At 41.8% G+C, this 14,119-nt stretch overlaps 1 protein-coding gene and 3 non-coding genes across 7 annotated transcripts; all 4 read right to left on the bottom strand.

Annotated features, from left to right (window-relative positions):
- Positions 1–893: 893 nt before the first annotated feature.
- trnap-ugg lies at positions 894–965 on the bottom strand. The gene has a single exon. It is a non-coding gene; the product is annotated as a tRNA-Pro (tRNA).
- Positions 966–1,323: 358 nt separating this feature from the next.
- On the bottom strand, positions 1,324–1,395 carry trnap-agg. The gene has a single exon. It is a non-coding gene; the product is annotated as a tRNA-Pro (tRNA).
- A 513-nt stretch (positions 1,396–1,908) lies between these two features.
- trnap-agg lies at positions 1,909–1,980 on the bottom strand. The gene has a single exon. It is a non-coding gene; the product is annotated as a tRNA-Pro (tRNA).
- A 222-nt stretch (positions 1,981–2,202) lies between these two features.
- On the bottom strand, positions 2,203–13,092 carry nt5c3a (5'-nucleotidase, cytosolic IIIA). Of its 4 annotated transcripts, none has more exons than XM_042106709.1 (9): positions 12,948–13,092; positions 6,483–6,581; positions 6,075–6,144; positions 5,891–5,937; positions 5,646–5,731; positions 5,286–5,375; positions 4,460–4,622; positions 3,860–4,060; positions 2,203–3,373 (listed from the first exon to the last, which is right to left on the bottom strand). In XM_042106709.1, the coding sequence occupies exons 2-9, from the start codon at positions 6,579–6,581 to the stop codon at positions 3,272–3,274; spliced, it is 858 nt and encodes a 285-aa protein (XP_041962643.1). In that variant the 5' UTR covers positions 12,948–13,092; the 3' UTR covers positions 2,203–3,271. The 4 variants fall into 4 exon arrangements, with proteins under 4 accessions (XP_041962643.1, XP_041962639.1, XP_041962641.1 ...); XM_042106705.1 differs by lacking the exon at positions 12,948–13,092 and adding an exon at positions 12,509–12,714; XM_042106707.1 differs by lacking the exon at positions 12,948–13,092 and adding an exon at positions 11,562–12,435.
- Between the last annotated feature and the right edge of the window lie 1,027 nt (positions 13,093–14,119).

The raw sequence follows: 14,119 nt of genomic DNA, 5'->3' as shown, positions 1-14,119 counted from the left end.
CTTCCTCTATGGAGAAATAGGCCTACTGTTTAAATATGTGCAGAATTAATTTTGCCATTGTTTTCCTGAAATATGCAAGATCGTCCCTGGAAAAGACATTGCCTGGATGTCCGTATATGTTGCTCAAAACCTGTACATCATTCAGAATTGATTGTGCCTTGCCAGATGTGCAAGATGCCCATGCTAATGCACATCCACATCGTCAAAGATGTTGGGTTTCAAACTGGGCACTAAAAGTTGGATAGGTTGGATACTTGACGAGTCCATGATTTCCATGAATTGCACATTTTGATTGTTCTAACCACAGGACCATTTTCTACTGATAAGACAGTGGTATTTTCTGTATGTCTAAATACAATTCAGACTGTTGCATGGTAAAGTTTACACTAGCATTTCTTAATCGAGTATCAAACTGTGCACATGGACAATTGTTATCAGAGGCTTTAGAGGCTACGGACTGAACCATATTAGAAAAATAAAAGCAAATCACTTTAGGTTTCTTTGTAGAGATACAGAATCGGCTACATTCCGCTTAGGCCATAAGCCTTTCATAGACTTTGGGAACACTCGCACACTGCGCAAGTAGCGCGACATACAGTAGTCGATCTCACTTGAACAGTTTACGACGCATGACGCAATCTGTGCGCGGTCGGTGAACTCCGAAATGGTCAAGATAGACTAGACTTTTTATTACTTTGCCAATGCCAACCTGTCAGGTCTCAGTTTATCGAAACACTGCCTGTAGTGTATAGGCTTTTCCGTCATGTCAGATTCCATTGCTTTAAGATACGACTGACTCAGGGAATTTGACGTGTACTGTGGAGCAGTGTTATTGTCAAAGTAGGCGTACTTCCTAGTGTCATATTTCATTTCACCTCATACGGTTAAAACTCGGGCTCGTCCGGGATTTGAACCCGGGACCTCTCGCACCCAAAGCGAGAATCATACCCCTAGACCAACGAGCCGATATGGGGTGTATAACCAAATGTGAATTAGGCACTTATAGGCTACTGTAGTTTTTTTCGAATAGGCCTACAGCGCAGTTAATACCAGAGTGTTGAAAGCGGCTTGGTTACAGCCTACAGCAGTTGTTCTCAAGGGATGAACTAACTTGACAGAGACTTTTTGGTATCCCAGACCCCACACTTTCCAAAGATCGATAGTTCACAATGAATGCGGACCTATTAATAAGTCCTCAATAAGTTTTACAGGCCTACATTGTCAAAAAATTCCATTTATAAACACCCCCATTATAACTGAAATGGTAAGAACTCTTGATTTATCCTGTAAGGTCTGTGTCATGCATAACAATGCGTAAAAGACGGGCTCGTCCGGGATTTGAACCCGGGACCTCTCGCACCCTAAGCGAGAATCATACCCCTAGACCAACGAGCCTATAGATAGAGCTAAAAATCATACATATGCAGTAACTCAAACGTATCAAATCTGATTCAGTCTTTCATGAGGACATACAATACAATTATGGAAATTGGTACAAAAAGCCTGGAGCTAAATAATTTCTAATGGGGGTTAAACACGCCTAGTATTTTATAAAATGGGATAGGAATAGCCTAGTTAATGGAACAAGTTGTATGCCTATGTGGTTTTAATATCAGTGCCACTGTGCCATTTTCGTTTTAGCTGAGCTCTACTATCCGGTGTACATTTCAGCGGCGGCGACCTGTCTATGCGTAAACACGACACTCCCATTGTGTAGGCTAGATCTATTCTAGATGAACCAATAATTATTGCTGAAGGAACTTGCAATACTACATTTGACATACCGGTACACAAATAATTGCATAGTTCATTCATTGCTTGTAGGTCATTCATACACATACCCCACACTTGCTGGGTGTTTAGTTTCGCAGACGCACGATAAACACAAATCTAAATAGTTTAAAATTAGGGCTCGTCCGGGATTTGAACCCGGGACCTCTCGCACCCTAAGCGAGAATCATACCCCTAGACCAACGAGCCAATATGATACCACATATTGGTATCATATTTCCAATATATGTGCCACGTCAAAACTTTTGGGACTCCTGCTTTTCCGAGTTCCTTCTTCCTTTCCTTCCAAGGACTTCGCTGCCATCTACAGGTGATTCAAGGTACTTACGATCTCTCCGTCAGCTACATGGCAATTCTGTGATGAGCAACACAATTTCAAAGGTTTTCCAAATACAGCACTGACAGTCAGTGTCTCCTATATATTTTTTTTATTGACAATTGAAACTTCTCACATGATATGCATTTAAGAAAGGCAACATGCAATTGGTAGCAGCATACACTAATGCTTAATTCAAAAAGGGACTTTACAATGAGTGCAAATCAAAAACAAAGTTACACTGTTCCACCCCAAAGGTGAACATCTTGGAGGTAGTGTGCATTCTAAGTATCAGACATACACCGATAAAATGCATCAGGTGAAAGAAAGAAAGCCAAAAAAAAGAGAGAATGAATCTCTTGAGCATGAATTGAAAATGAACAATGCCAACATTTTGCCTGTTTGTCAAACATTCAAGGGAATCTGTAACATACATTCTCTGATACTATCCTGGAGTGCATATTGTCCATCACAGGACACGTCAACATCCATGAGAACATAGATCAGAAAGCATGTGGCGGTGCACCTGACCATTTCTTATTCAATGACATGTTGTTTAAATGCACATCTTCTCCTCTCCTGCATTATTAGAAGATTCTAGTGGTAAAACACATGCAGGATCTGTCTGTGATATTTCCCTACACCTTAAACAACCCTTAATATACTGCATATCTACTCCCATAATAACATTACAATATAAAAATAAAACCAATGATAATAGCAATAGTAATAATAATGTGCAAATTGAACAAAGTTGATTGACAGACATGTTTTGGTTTTTGTTTGGCTGCTGTGTTGTGTTGTGTTGATCAACTATTGTGTACTCAGTCCAGTAATGACAACAAGAGAGACACAAACAGACCAGCAACTTATGGATGTTGAGCACTTTAAGAAAACAGTTCATGTAGTTGTCTTTAAAAAGAAAGCAAAGGAGAAAGGTGGGAGAAAGAGTGGACATAACAGAGGTCTTGACAAGATGGAGGATGGTGAGCCGGGGTGTGGTCAGATGGGGTTGCCGGGGGTAGAGGACTTCATCAAGGTGTTAGCTGATGTCCCAGAGCAATGGAAACATGCCAAAGAGTTCAGAAGATCGGACTGATAAGGGTTCATTTAAAAAAAAAAAAAAAAAAAAAAACTTGACCACCCGGATGCATGGCTGACCGTTCACAGAATCCTCTGGAGGATGGAATTGGGCACTTCTAGAGACTCATCCTTCACCAGGACAATATCATAAGAGTCCATGTACTTCTCCAAACGCTCCTCCACCTGCAACGGCAACAAAAGGTTTATGTGAGCAAACACAGACAGACAGACAGACAGACAGACAGACACACAGACAGACAGACACACAGACAGACAGACACTGTGCTCCCGGTCAATGAAAATACAATGTAGAGTTAGTTTGAGATTGGCGCCTAGGACTTATGCGCTTGTTAAGGTTTGTGCATGCCCGGTGTTTTGCCTGGGGTGAAGAATCCGGAAACAGGCCAAGTAGGTAGGTGGAAAAAGGAAACCGCACTCAAAAGCTGATGCTTAAATAGTGTTGTATTAAAATAAGACAAAACAGTGTACAAGGCCTTAGATGGACAGAACTAAGGTACAGATGTTTGGGCTTCGCCCATCTTCAATGTGCCAAGTTAGAAAATACAGTACAATTCAACTAATACAGCCACAAGCTCTCAATAGGTGGGTTTACATGCGTACATTGTGGTCAAGCTATTATGATAGATTAGTTATTAGTTGTGAGGTTACCTTGTCATTGAGGAAGCCAATCTTGAGGATGTTCTCCACACTGGGCACACCATCGGCCATGTTCAGGTCACCAAGGGAGTCGCCCATCAAAATGATATTGCAGTTGTCCTTCAGCTGCTTGAAGTACTCAGTGTTCCGGAGTGCCCCGTCATGTTTGTTGTACACATGGATGAGCTCGCCTTTGAAGCCTTTGATGACTCCCTGTCACACACACACACACACACACACACACAAAGCGTTTTACTACAGGACACATGCATAACTGAACAAGCCGAGACACAATCGGCTACAACCAATTATGTGAAAAATTAAGCTTGGTGAAATGGCCGCTGTTAAACACAGCGGTAGACAGGTAAGCATGGGTGTGTTTAGTCAATGCTAACACCCCGGGTCGATCAATCAAAGTCATCACAGTGTTGACTCATTGGCTATAAATGAGTAAACCCTAGTCTGTGGTTTTTGAATGGTTGTATGCTTAGTGATAGAATTGTCAATGTACCTAGTAGATTTTAATTTGCTCTTATTATTACCCCTACATTCTTACTATGGAAAAGCCCTTATTTATACAGTCTATGGTGTCTAGAATGTTAATGTCCTTACATTCTCATCAAAATCCATGAAGTTGGAGACCACTTTGACGTTGGCGTGGTAGACCCCAGCCTGGCGAATGATCTCCTCCAGCACATCGCCCAGGCCAGCCGAGAAGATGAACACGGGCACGTTGTGCTGCAGCAGCCGATCAAAGAACTGCTCATAGCCCTCCCTGCATGGAGGAACAGGACACTTAACCTAGCGCCAATCAAAGAACTGCTCATAGCCCTCACTGCATGGAGGAACAGGACACTTAACCAAGCGCCAATCAAAGAACTGCTCATAGCCCTCACTGCATGGAGGAACAGGACACTTAACCTAGCGCCAATCAAAGAACTGCTCATAGCCCTCACTGCATGGAGGAACAGGACACTTAACCAAGCACTCTGTGATTCGGTTCACAGTTGAGCTCAATTGACAATAAAAGTGCACTCTCCCTTCCATGCTCCAGAATCAACGTTTTGATTGGCTGGAATAGAGTGTAGGGCTTTGTTGATTGGCTGGAATACAATGTAGGGTTTTGTACGAGGCACATTGTTTCTTTCCCGTTTACTGAGCAAGTCACTGAATTTCACAAAAAGTGTCCTAGGTGAGAGTCCCCAACTGCACTTTTAAACGTGCCTGTCCACCTACCAATAAACATCACTTTGATATTCAAAATGACACAGTACAAGAAAATACACAACAATCTGCATGTGTTCGGACTCAGCAATAAAAGTTCAGGCCTCTTCTATCTATATCAAGCTAGGTCATAATATCTGATATATGTACCATGAGCACTGTTGTACATTTGCTTTGTAGGATTAAATCTCTCAGACACTGAGTACGATCTTACCTGAGAGATGCATCGGACTCTCTCACCACCTCTGGGAGTTTGTCCTTCTGAAGCCTCTGCTCCACTAATAACGTGTGGGATTTAAAATACCTGCAAGCACAGCAACAGCAGGCATAGTTGACAAGCGCTTATGTTCAGGTGTTTGTATATAGAAAGGGGGCAAAAGAGTTGAAATGTCTGTTTGTTTATGAGTACATCTACATCTACAACAGACAAAAATAGTGTGTGTGTGTGTGTGCGTGTGTGTGTGTGTGAGAGTGTGACTACCAATATACGAATTGCCTATGTGGAGGTCCTAACTTAGGGTAAGTTTGAGTGTATGCAAGCAGTACACTGTGCATATTTTTTGTGCAACCTCACCATTCGACCATGAATGGAAACTTCTCCTCAATAGTGAGGTGGGGGTCTATCTCAATGGGATAGTAGGTTTCTTTCAGCTGCAGCAACTACAAACAAAAGAAACAAATACCATATGTCAAAATTATTGTATAGCTAAGAGTTTTAAGTCCTTTTTGTTGAGTGAATGCTTAACAACATGCAACAACATTATATCTTTAGTTCAAAGTTCAGTTCAGGAAAAGCAAAAAATCGGAATGAAATCAAACCTTTTTGCGGCAATCCTCTGTGACAAGTTTGCAGTTATCGATAATATCTATGACAAAAAAAAACTATTTTATGACAAATGTATCATTGTTTCACAGATCATATTTGAAATCATCAGGGGAAAAATGCTGTTATGCTATAACATTCAAATACTGTAAAATTAAACTTTGGGCTAGGTTAACTTACTATGACAAGTTGGGCAGCGTTTTCCATTGACTGCGAATTTACTTAACGTCATATCAAAATCTGTGATAATCTGAAAAAGATAGAAAATATTGATTTTTGTTTTGTAAAACAGCAAAAAGATACTACCATACCCAGGGTATCAGGGTAAACCAAAATATTGCAGTCCTACATATATACGCTATATATATATATGCCCATATACAGCCAAAAACAAACCAGCAGATGCCAGTGATTCATGCTACAATACAACACACTACATTTACATAGCACTACATTATCAGGATTGGAACAAAACAATGGCAATGAGCCTATGAGTTAATGCTCCAGTGAGAGCACAGCATATATCCATAGGCAAGCAAATGTGCGTGAGATTTGGCTGTATTAGGACGTGTTAACTACCATCCATACCTGCAGCTTAGGGGCTCCACCCTTGATCAAGTCGCAGATCACCTGCTCAACCCGCTCCGGGTCCTTTATGTGGACGGTGCTCTTCTCAAACTCCGGCATCTGAGAGAGAGAGAGAGAGAGAGAGAGAGAGAGAGAGAGAGAGAGAGAGAGAGAGAGAGAGAGAGAGAGAGAGAGAGAGAGAGAGAGAGAGAGAGAGAGGGAGAGAGAGAGAGAGAGAGAGAGATTTAGAGACATCCCCTCCACAACCCAAAACACTGTCAACAAGTGATATAAAAATGACTCATAGATCACAAGGATTTGACTTGGATGCCATGTTTGGCTTCATCTGAAATTCAAGTCACATTTTTAATGCTACACCAACATTCTATGGCAACCCCATTTTGCAACGTTGTTCCCCTGGTGTGGCCCACCTATTTCAATCCATTTTTTTGAGCCCTTGTTGATGCTTTTACCACTTAAGTTATTTTATAACTTCTTCCTTATTTCAATACAGCAAAAAGAAACACTGAATTGTGACAGGAGATGTGTTGCAGACAGGCAGGCAAAACCCAAACCAGATGACCGAGACAACTTGCCAGCTGAGTCCCTTACGCACACAAACAACTTATTTTTGAAGCTGAAGAGGGGCAACAGCTGTGTGTACATGTCTAGCTGCCTTCTTATATAACAGTGACCCAAACAAGCTCCCCACCACGTCTCACCCACCAGCAGCCATAGGCTACAGAGAGACTTGAAGTGGAAAAGTGGCCGTGCAGTATCACTGTCAAAGTCTGCTCTTTACCCTGAAGACAGGAGTCCGACGCTTCTGCACATCAAAAGAGCAGCAACGTGACTGCAGCCCAGTAAAGGTAGAGTACTGTTCTCATTCTAGAATTAAGCTATAGGACACAAGAGATAGTGGGGATTGTAATGGAGGTCCCTATGGTTGTGATTCCACCTTTGACACAACACAATTGGAAACATGTTATCTTTTTAACTTACTGTGATTGATTAATCAATGACTTGAGCATTTCTTTGAGCTTTAAGAGTGTAGGTCTTTGATGTGGCAATGCTTGATCAAGGCTAACTTACACAATCCTTTGTATACAGTATACAAAGATGTGGAATGTTGACCCGTCAAAAAACTTTCAGTTTTACATTACAGGTGGTTGCTATGGACTCTACTTTTTAAGAGGCGACGTGAAAGAGCAAGCTTGGCCTCATTTTGCCAACCGTGGCAGAAGTTGTGGCAGAATCGCAACGACTGATAAGAAAGGACATCCCTGCTGAGTGACCACAGAGACCTGACTTAAAAATACCAAACCTACCCAGTACGGTCCCCAACATACCACCCCGTAAGAAGATCAGGCATATTTTTAAGGCTGCTAATGCAAGCACAACCAGTGTGTGTGTTTCTTTTGGGTGGTGACGGGTGGCGGTGGTATTTAAACCCCTGATAAACAGACAATTCATGGCAGAAATCCACAGCGTCATGGTTTCTGGTTCCCACAGCGAAAACCTGTCTAGTTGAAATTTATAACCATAAGGCACTAATGTTGGGCTGCTCCAACATAAAAAAAATGGCCAGAAAACATCATAAAATAGTCAATGCAATCCCTGAGCAAGGTCAGATCTGGTGCTGAGATGGGTGGAATGAGACCTGGGGAGGGGGTGGGGGGGGGGGGGGGGTGTCTCCCTGGCTTGATCCACTTTCCCACCCCCTTTTTTATGTAACACATCTTTAAGTTGCATAACTGGTTTTGATCTACACATGAAAATAAAAAATTAAAAAAAACACACACACACACACACATTTTTGATCCCAACACGAATCCATATCCACACACATACACACACACACACACACACACACAATAAGAAACTGACACATTGAAACACCCTGACTAATACTCAGCCCATTATGTCTACAACTACTAATCTACAACTAAGAAATAATATGACCGATCTTTGAGGCATTATCAGCTGTGTGATAACACTGAATGGATCCTAAAGTCATCCCATACTGCATATATTTAGCCTTTAGCCTATAACAGACAAACCAAGAGAAAACACATATAAGCATGAACAAGTTCACACATGGTAATGTAATGTCTCACTCCCTATGTCTGCAGCACAAAGATATGGCCTTACCTCTAGTTTGAGTCTTCGGGACGTTGCACAAAAAAGCGAAGAGGGAAGAAAATTGTGTCGGTCATGCTCAGGCTTATATAGCGCTGGCTCATAGGGGGCGTCGCCCAAAATAGATTAGCCTCATGGCCCCCACTCCTTCTAAGGGGCCTCAGACAAACACAAACACAAACGTACACACTCACTCACACACACACACACACACACACACGCTTGATGTGTTACAGGCACATATCAGACAAGCATACTTGCAGTCAAGGAAACTGCTATGAATGCATGGGTCATAAATCTTCTCTCTCCCCCTCTCTCACTTCCATTAAGGACATGCTCATTTTTCTTTTGAGAAAGTTGTAGAACAAGGTCAGTGAGGCAGAGGTGATTGCTACAGCCTGTGGAGATACTGCACCATTCACAAATCTAACCTTTCCCCTTTAACCCCAAGAGAGGTCACTAATAGATCCTATCCGTATTGATATACACACACACCCACCCACGCACACACACACACATGCTGACCACACAGATTACAAAACACACTGACCCCCACCACACACTGCTGTGTAGGCAGAGAGTATAGACATGACTATGGAATGTCAGAGGTCAAAAGGTGACCATATGCTCTGTGTACATTCTTCCAACCAGTCCCTTTGATTGCTTTTTTACTGAACTATAAGGGCTTTGGGGTCAGTGGCATTCTAAACATAATTCAAAGAACACATAGACAGGCCTTTACTTTAACATGTCTGTGCTCTGTAAATGACTCAACATGTCCATAGGAATGCGTCCCTCTAGTCAGCTGCTGACCATCTCAGTTTCTGTTCAGTGTTCTTAAAGTATTGGGTGACTATGATTTGCATTATCTGTGAGGACAAGATCTGTTCTTTGTAATCTTAATAGCAATGATTAGAGTGGCATTTTGCCCTATGGTCTAGTCTGTGTGACTAGGCGCACCCTTTCCCTTAGACATCAGATTTCTCAGGTCTAGTGAGAGACGAGAGACCGTGGTGAATCGGTTTGTGAAGCCATACTCTCTCCATCTGAAGATGCAACAATACAGTTTGAGGGAGAAAATGACCATCACCCCAGAATAGGGGTGTAATGGTACACGTTTTCCTACCAAACTGTTTAGGTTCAATACAGATGTGTACCGAATGTACCAAACACAGTCTTTAACAGTAACAATCGGTAGGATTTTTTTGCTTGAGGACCATGTTTCAAATTCGAGTGCCCACACAAAGGCAGAGCATATGTCAGTTTAGTCAATTAACATCAAAACATTTGTTGACACCTCTTCCTATACTATTCCCATTGTGCATCAGCAATATTGTCTATACATTATTAGGTTAGCAGTACCTACAGGCTTACTGTACCGAAAATGAACCGAACCATGACTTCAAAACTGGGGTAGGCTAGACACCGAACTGTGATTTTTGTGTACCGTTACAGTCCTACCCCAGACGGGAAATGAAGTCCAGAATCAGCAAAACTTCAATGAGACAAGACAGTTACAATACATTTACAATCTATAAACTCTTGTAACAAAAGACCAGATGACGTATAAACACACAAAAAAGTCAGAAACACGTGCACAGACATGTGCACAGACGGGTGGGAGGTCAGAGGGTTTGTGACACTAAGCCCAACGCTTGCTGCACTGCAGCTGCAATACTTTCAACACTCACAGAACAGAACGCCAGGTGCAATCCTTTGCACCTGCCCTGAGTGATCGCTTTGAGCGTTTAGTTGCCACTGACTACTGACACTGGGCCAATCTCATTAAATAATGCAGTTCATGTTGTGCCAATGCCTGCCAACGGACGCATGTTAGCAACTACAAAGGAGATACTGTGGCACAGGCCCATTGCCCGAGTTTACAGAAAACAGACTGGTCTCTGAAGTCACAACTTTCAACAGACGCCTTCCCCTCTAATCCGGAGGTGTTGGGCAAACGGCTTGAGTTGCCACCCCTGCACAGGAAGTAGAAATGTCCTCACTACCCCAGCTACTCAAACAAGGTCAAGTTGCACTGTTCAACCCAACCAACCAGCTGCTATGGCAAATGTATCGGTGCACCTGAGTAGCTACAAAGACATACACATCCAACTGTCAACTGTCAGCATGTGACACTGGGGAGTTTAGTTGTCTTTTGTGTCTCTGGTTGCATTTAGTACGGAGACCAATTAATAATAACATTGCAATGAGCCTTTCCATGGTCTGCTTGGTAGCGTTAGCTCAGGCTAATTTATGCCCAAGATCTGCTAAGTAGTATTACACCCCCCCCCCCCCAATAGATTACATGTGTGACGCAAACACCAGTTATCAAACCCCCCCCCCCCCCCCCCCCCCAATAGATTACATGTGTGACGCAAACACCAGTTATCCCAAACCAGTGTGAACCAGACAGCAAAGGAGGCAAGCAAATGTAAGGTAAGGTAATCTGTAACATTTGCGGTCAGAACAATATTTATATTGTGTCGAAGCATAGAGTAATCCACAATGATGCCATTCATTTAGAAGTCATTAATTATAAGGTTCAACTCAAAGGATTAACCAACTTCCAAATATTAAACATGTCTATGGCTTGCATGAACCTGGTGGGTGCAAACAAACAGAAATTAAAAAAATAACACGACTACTATAAATAATGCGGTTACTATTAATAAACTTATGAATAAATTAATGAACTTTTGGATAGAAGATGCTTATTATACTATGTAATAATATACATATTATATGGGTCTGGGACTGCCATCTAGCGGTTAATGTTAAGCAGTTGTATTGGTAACTGGTGCATGTTCTTATTGCCATTAATATTCACTTTAAAGCAGCACAAGAACAGCACGTTATAGCACAATATTTTCCTTCTATATTTGAAACATTAGGCTACCACTTGAGAATACAATAATTAACAATATTGGAGGACTGCTAAAAGTTGTTATTGGGATGAATTACCTTTGGGATATGTCGCATGGTAATGTCAACAAAATCATATGTTCCAAATTACGCCCTTCTCTACTCTACCCAACAATGCCTGCTTGGTCATGGGTTAGTTATGACGATGGGTGACGCAAGAAGTGGTGACTGGGGACCTTAGCAGCCACTTACAGCATGGGGTTTCATGCTGCGCTCCGCATATCTGTCTGGACGTAATGAATGCATTATTTTACTGTCTCCACAATGCATGTTTACTTTGTGCAAATGTCCAGATTGCATCACAATCAGCCAGATCTACGCAGCGGTGTGCGAAGTCGCATGAGGCTAACGATAGAGCAGGAAGCACTGTTGACAGTTCACCTGGTATAAAGTTGAGAAATCAGTGTGATCACTGTGACAACTTTCATTGGTTCTCTTTAAACATGGTTAGTTTTATTGACATAATTAGCTGTTGGGCTCGTATCATGCCGTAAACAAGCTCAGAACAACCTTCTTCACTGTCTAACGTTGAAGAAACAATTCCCAACAGCCAACTTTCTGGTAGTTCCCTTGCCTTTAGATGACAATTCCGACAATAACATGGTTATGGCTGAATCCATGTCTGGAGGTAATCAGTGATTTGGGCGAAAACATCTCCAGTAAAACTTGTTAGGTTAGATGGATGAGGTCCACCAGCATTAAGGAGGGTCGCATATCTTGCATAACTGAGGACTGCCTGCCTGGAGGTAGTTAGCTAGCTCATGTTACTAAATGTACCAGTAGAAACAAAACCGTCATTCTTTACAGACGAGACTAAGCATAAGCATTCTTAAACAGCAACACAATTTTGTTGTAGTTTTACATTGAAAAATGACCACCGCACATGAATCTTCCTGATAGCGTGTGACCTCTAAACGCTGCTATTTTTACGAAAGGCCGCGGCTGCGCACTAGTCACGTCACAAAAATGAGTAGGGGCGAACCCACCATTTCGATTATCTTCGTTTTCTTCCCAGCTCTGTTCTTCCTGGTAAAAATATATTGCGCCAAAACCACACCACCAAACAGAGCGCACATGCTGGCGCTGGCCACGGCCCCAACTTTGACCATGGCGTTTTTATCCATGATGTGACTTGCTTCCCAAAACCCAACGACAGCCGGCTCCGTTCATGTCAACATGGTCCCTCCTACCTCAGGCTTGTTCAGTGGCTAAATGAACCGCACGCGCGCCCACGTTCTCGTCTGGCGGTACCAATTGATTCTCACAAAAGGGGTGCATTTCATTAAAGGTGTCAGCAGATACGTGTGCCTAGCTTGGATGTCTGTGTGTAATCATTTATGTACGATTTTAACAATTATCATTTTGTCGCAAATTGTTCATAATAAAAATATTGTTAGCTGTTTAGAATCTCCCAGTTTTGATTACCTGCGAATGGTATGAACTCCAATGACAGCTACCATGGAAACGTATACAAACAAAACGGCAGTCTCTGTCACTCTGGTCTCTGGTATGGACTCTGGTATGCTTTTATCCAAATTTACATGATTTTATCTAAATTTACACAAAGAAGACATTTATTTCTGTATTTCTACATCAGCTGTTGTGGGCAGAAAACCTAGAGTAGCACTCCTATCCTCTAGTAATATTGACAGATGCAGTAGGGTCTCCTCTGCACTGTAGCCAGGGAGATTTGAGGCGGAGCTTTGCTGTAGCCCTTGGTGTAAATTTGGATAAAAGCAAGTGCTAAATCAATAAATGTAGCCTAAATGTAGATTGACCATAGACCATAGACAGTGCCATATAATAGACAGAGTGACTGCCGTTTTGTTTGTATACGTTTCCATGGTAGCTGTCATTGGCAGGTAATCAAAACCAAAGATTCTAGAACAGAGCCGCTCTAGAATCTTTGATAAAAACTGGGAGATTCAAAACAGCTTGTAATGATTATTGATGTCACACACTGACACACACACACACACACACACACATAGTCGTCACTACTAGTCTACTTGAACTTGAACTAGAAGAGATACGACTAAGTCGCTATATAGGCCGTATATAGCTGTAACTAAAGTCAAGTCAAGTCAAGTCAGTTTTTTTTACAGCTCAGCTTTAAGCAACTCAAATAGCCTAAATGCATGCTTAGCATTTTGTGATCATTAAGGCTCCTTTCACAAACTCTTAGTCAGCTGCATATTCCTTGAATTTCCCCTTAAGGGATCAATAAAGTCTATCTATCTATATCTATCTATATCCTCTGGTTTTAATATTTACCGATATCTAGGCAATATTTGTACATTTATTTTGTATTTGGCTTGTTATGAAATCATGTAGAACAATTACACACGTTTTGAAACCTAAAGACCAAAGTTGGAGACATGAATGCAAATTTAAAACCGGAATACTCTGGAATGGCTGACTGCACAGGGGACTGCTTTACACCTTTGTGTAGGTGCTGCTGTTTATTCTGATATATGGTTTGTCATGTGTTGAACGATGGGTTCATGAAGTATTCCACCGAGATGAATGGGTAGGGAGATGGGCGCAGAACCTTACATAGAAGTTATGATTAAATTTAATCATATTATTTACTTTTC

This window comes from Alosa sapidissima, chromosome 10 (genome assembly GCF_018492685.1).
Source record: "Alosa sapidissima isolate fAloSap1 chromosome 10, fAloSap1.pri, whole genome shotgun sequence".
Taxonomy (NCBI): domain Eukaryota; kingdom Metazoa; phylum Chordata; class Actinopteri; order Clupeiformes; family Clupeidae; genus Alosa; species Alosa sapidissima.
The sequence above is the reverse complement of the archived record's forward strand: the minus strand, read 5'-3'. Positions and strand labels throughout refer to the sequence as shown.

Coding starts and splice junctions, on each gene's coding strand:
- nt5c3a (XM_042106705.1), bottom strand. CDS start 12,646: ATGGATAAAAACGCCATGGTCAAAGTTGGGGCCGTGGCCAGCGCCAGC. Junction 6,145..6,482: donor GTGGAGCCCCTAAGCTGCAG/GTATGGATGGTA, acceptor TATCTTTTTCAG/ATTATCACAGATTTTGATAT. Junction 5,376..5,645: donor TTTCCATTCATGGTCGAATG/GTGAGGTTGCAC, acceptor CTGTGCTTGCAG/GTATTTTAAATCCCACACGT.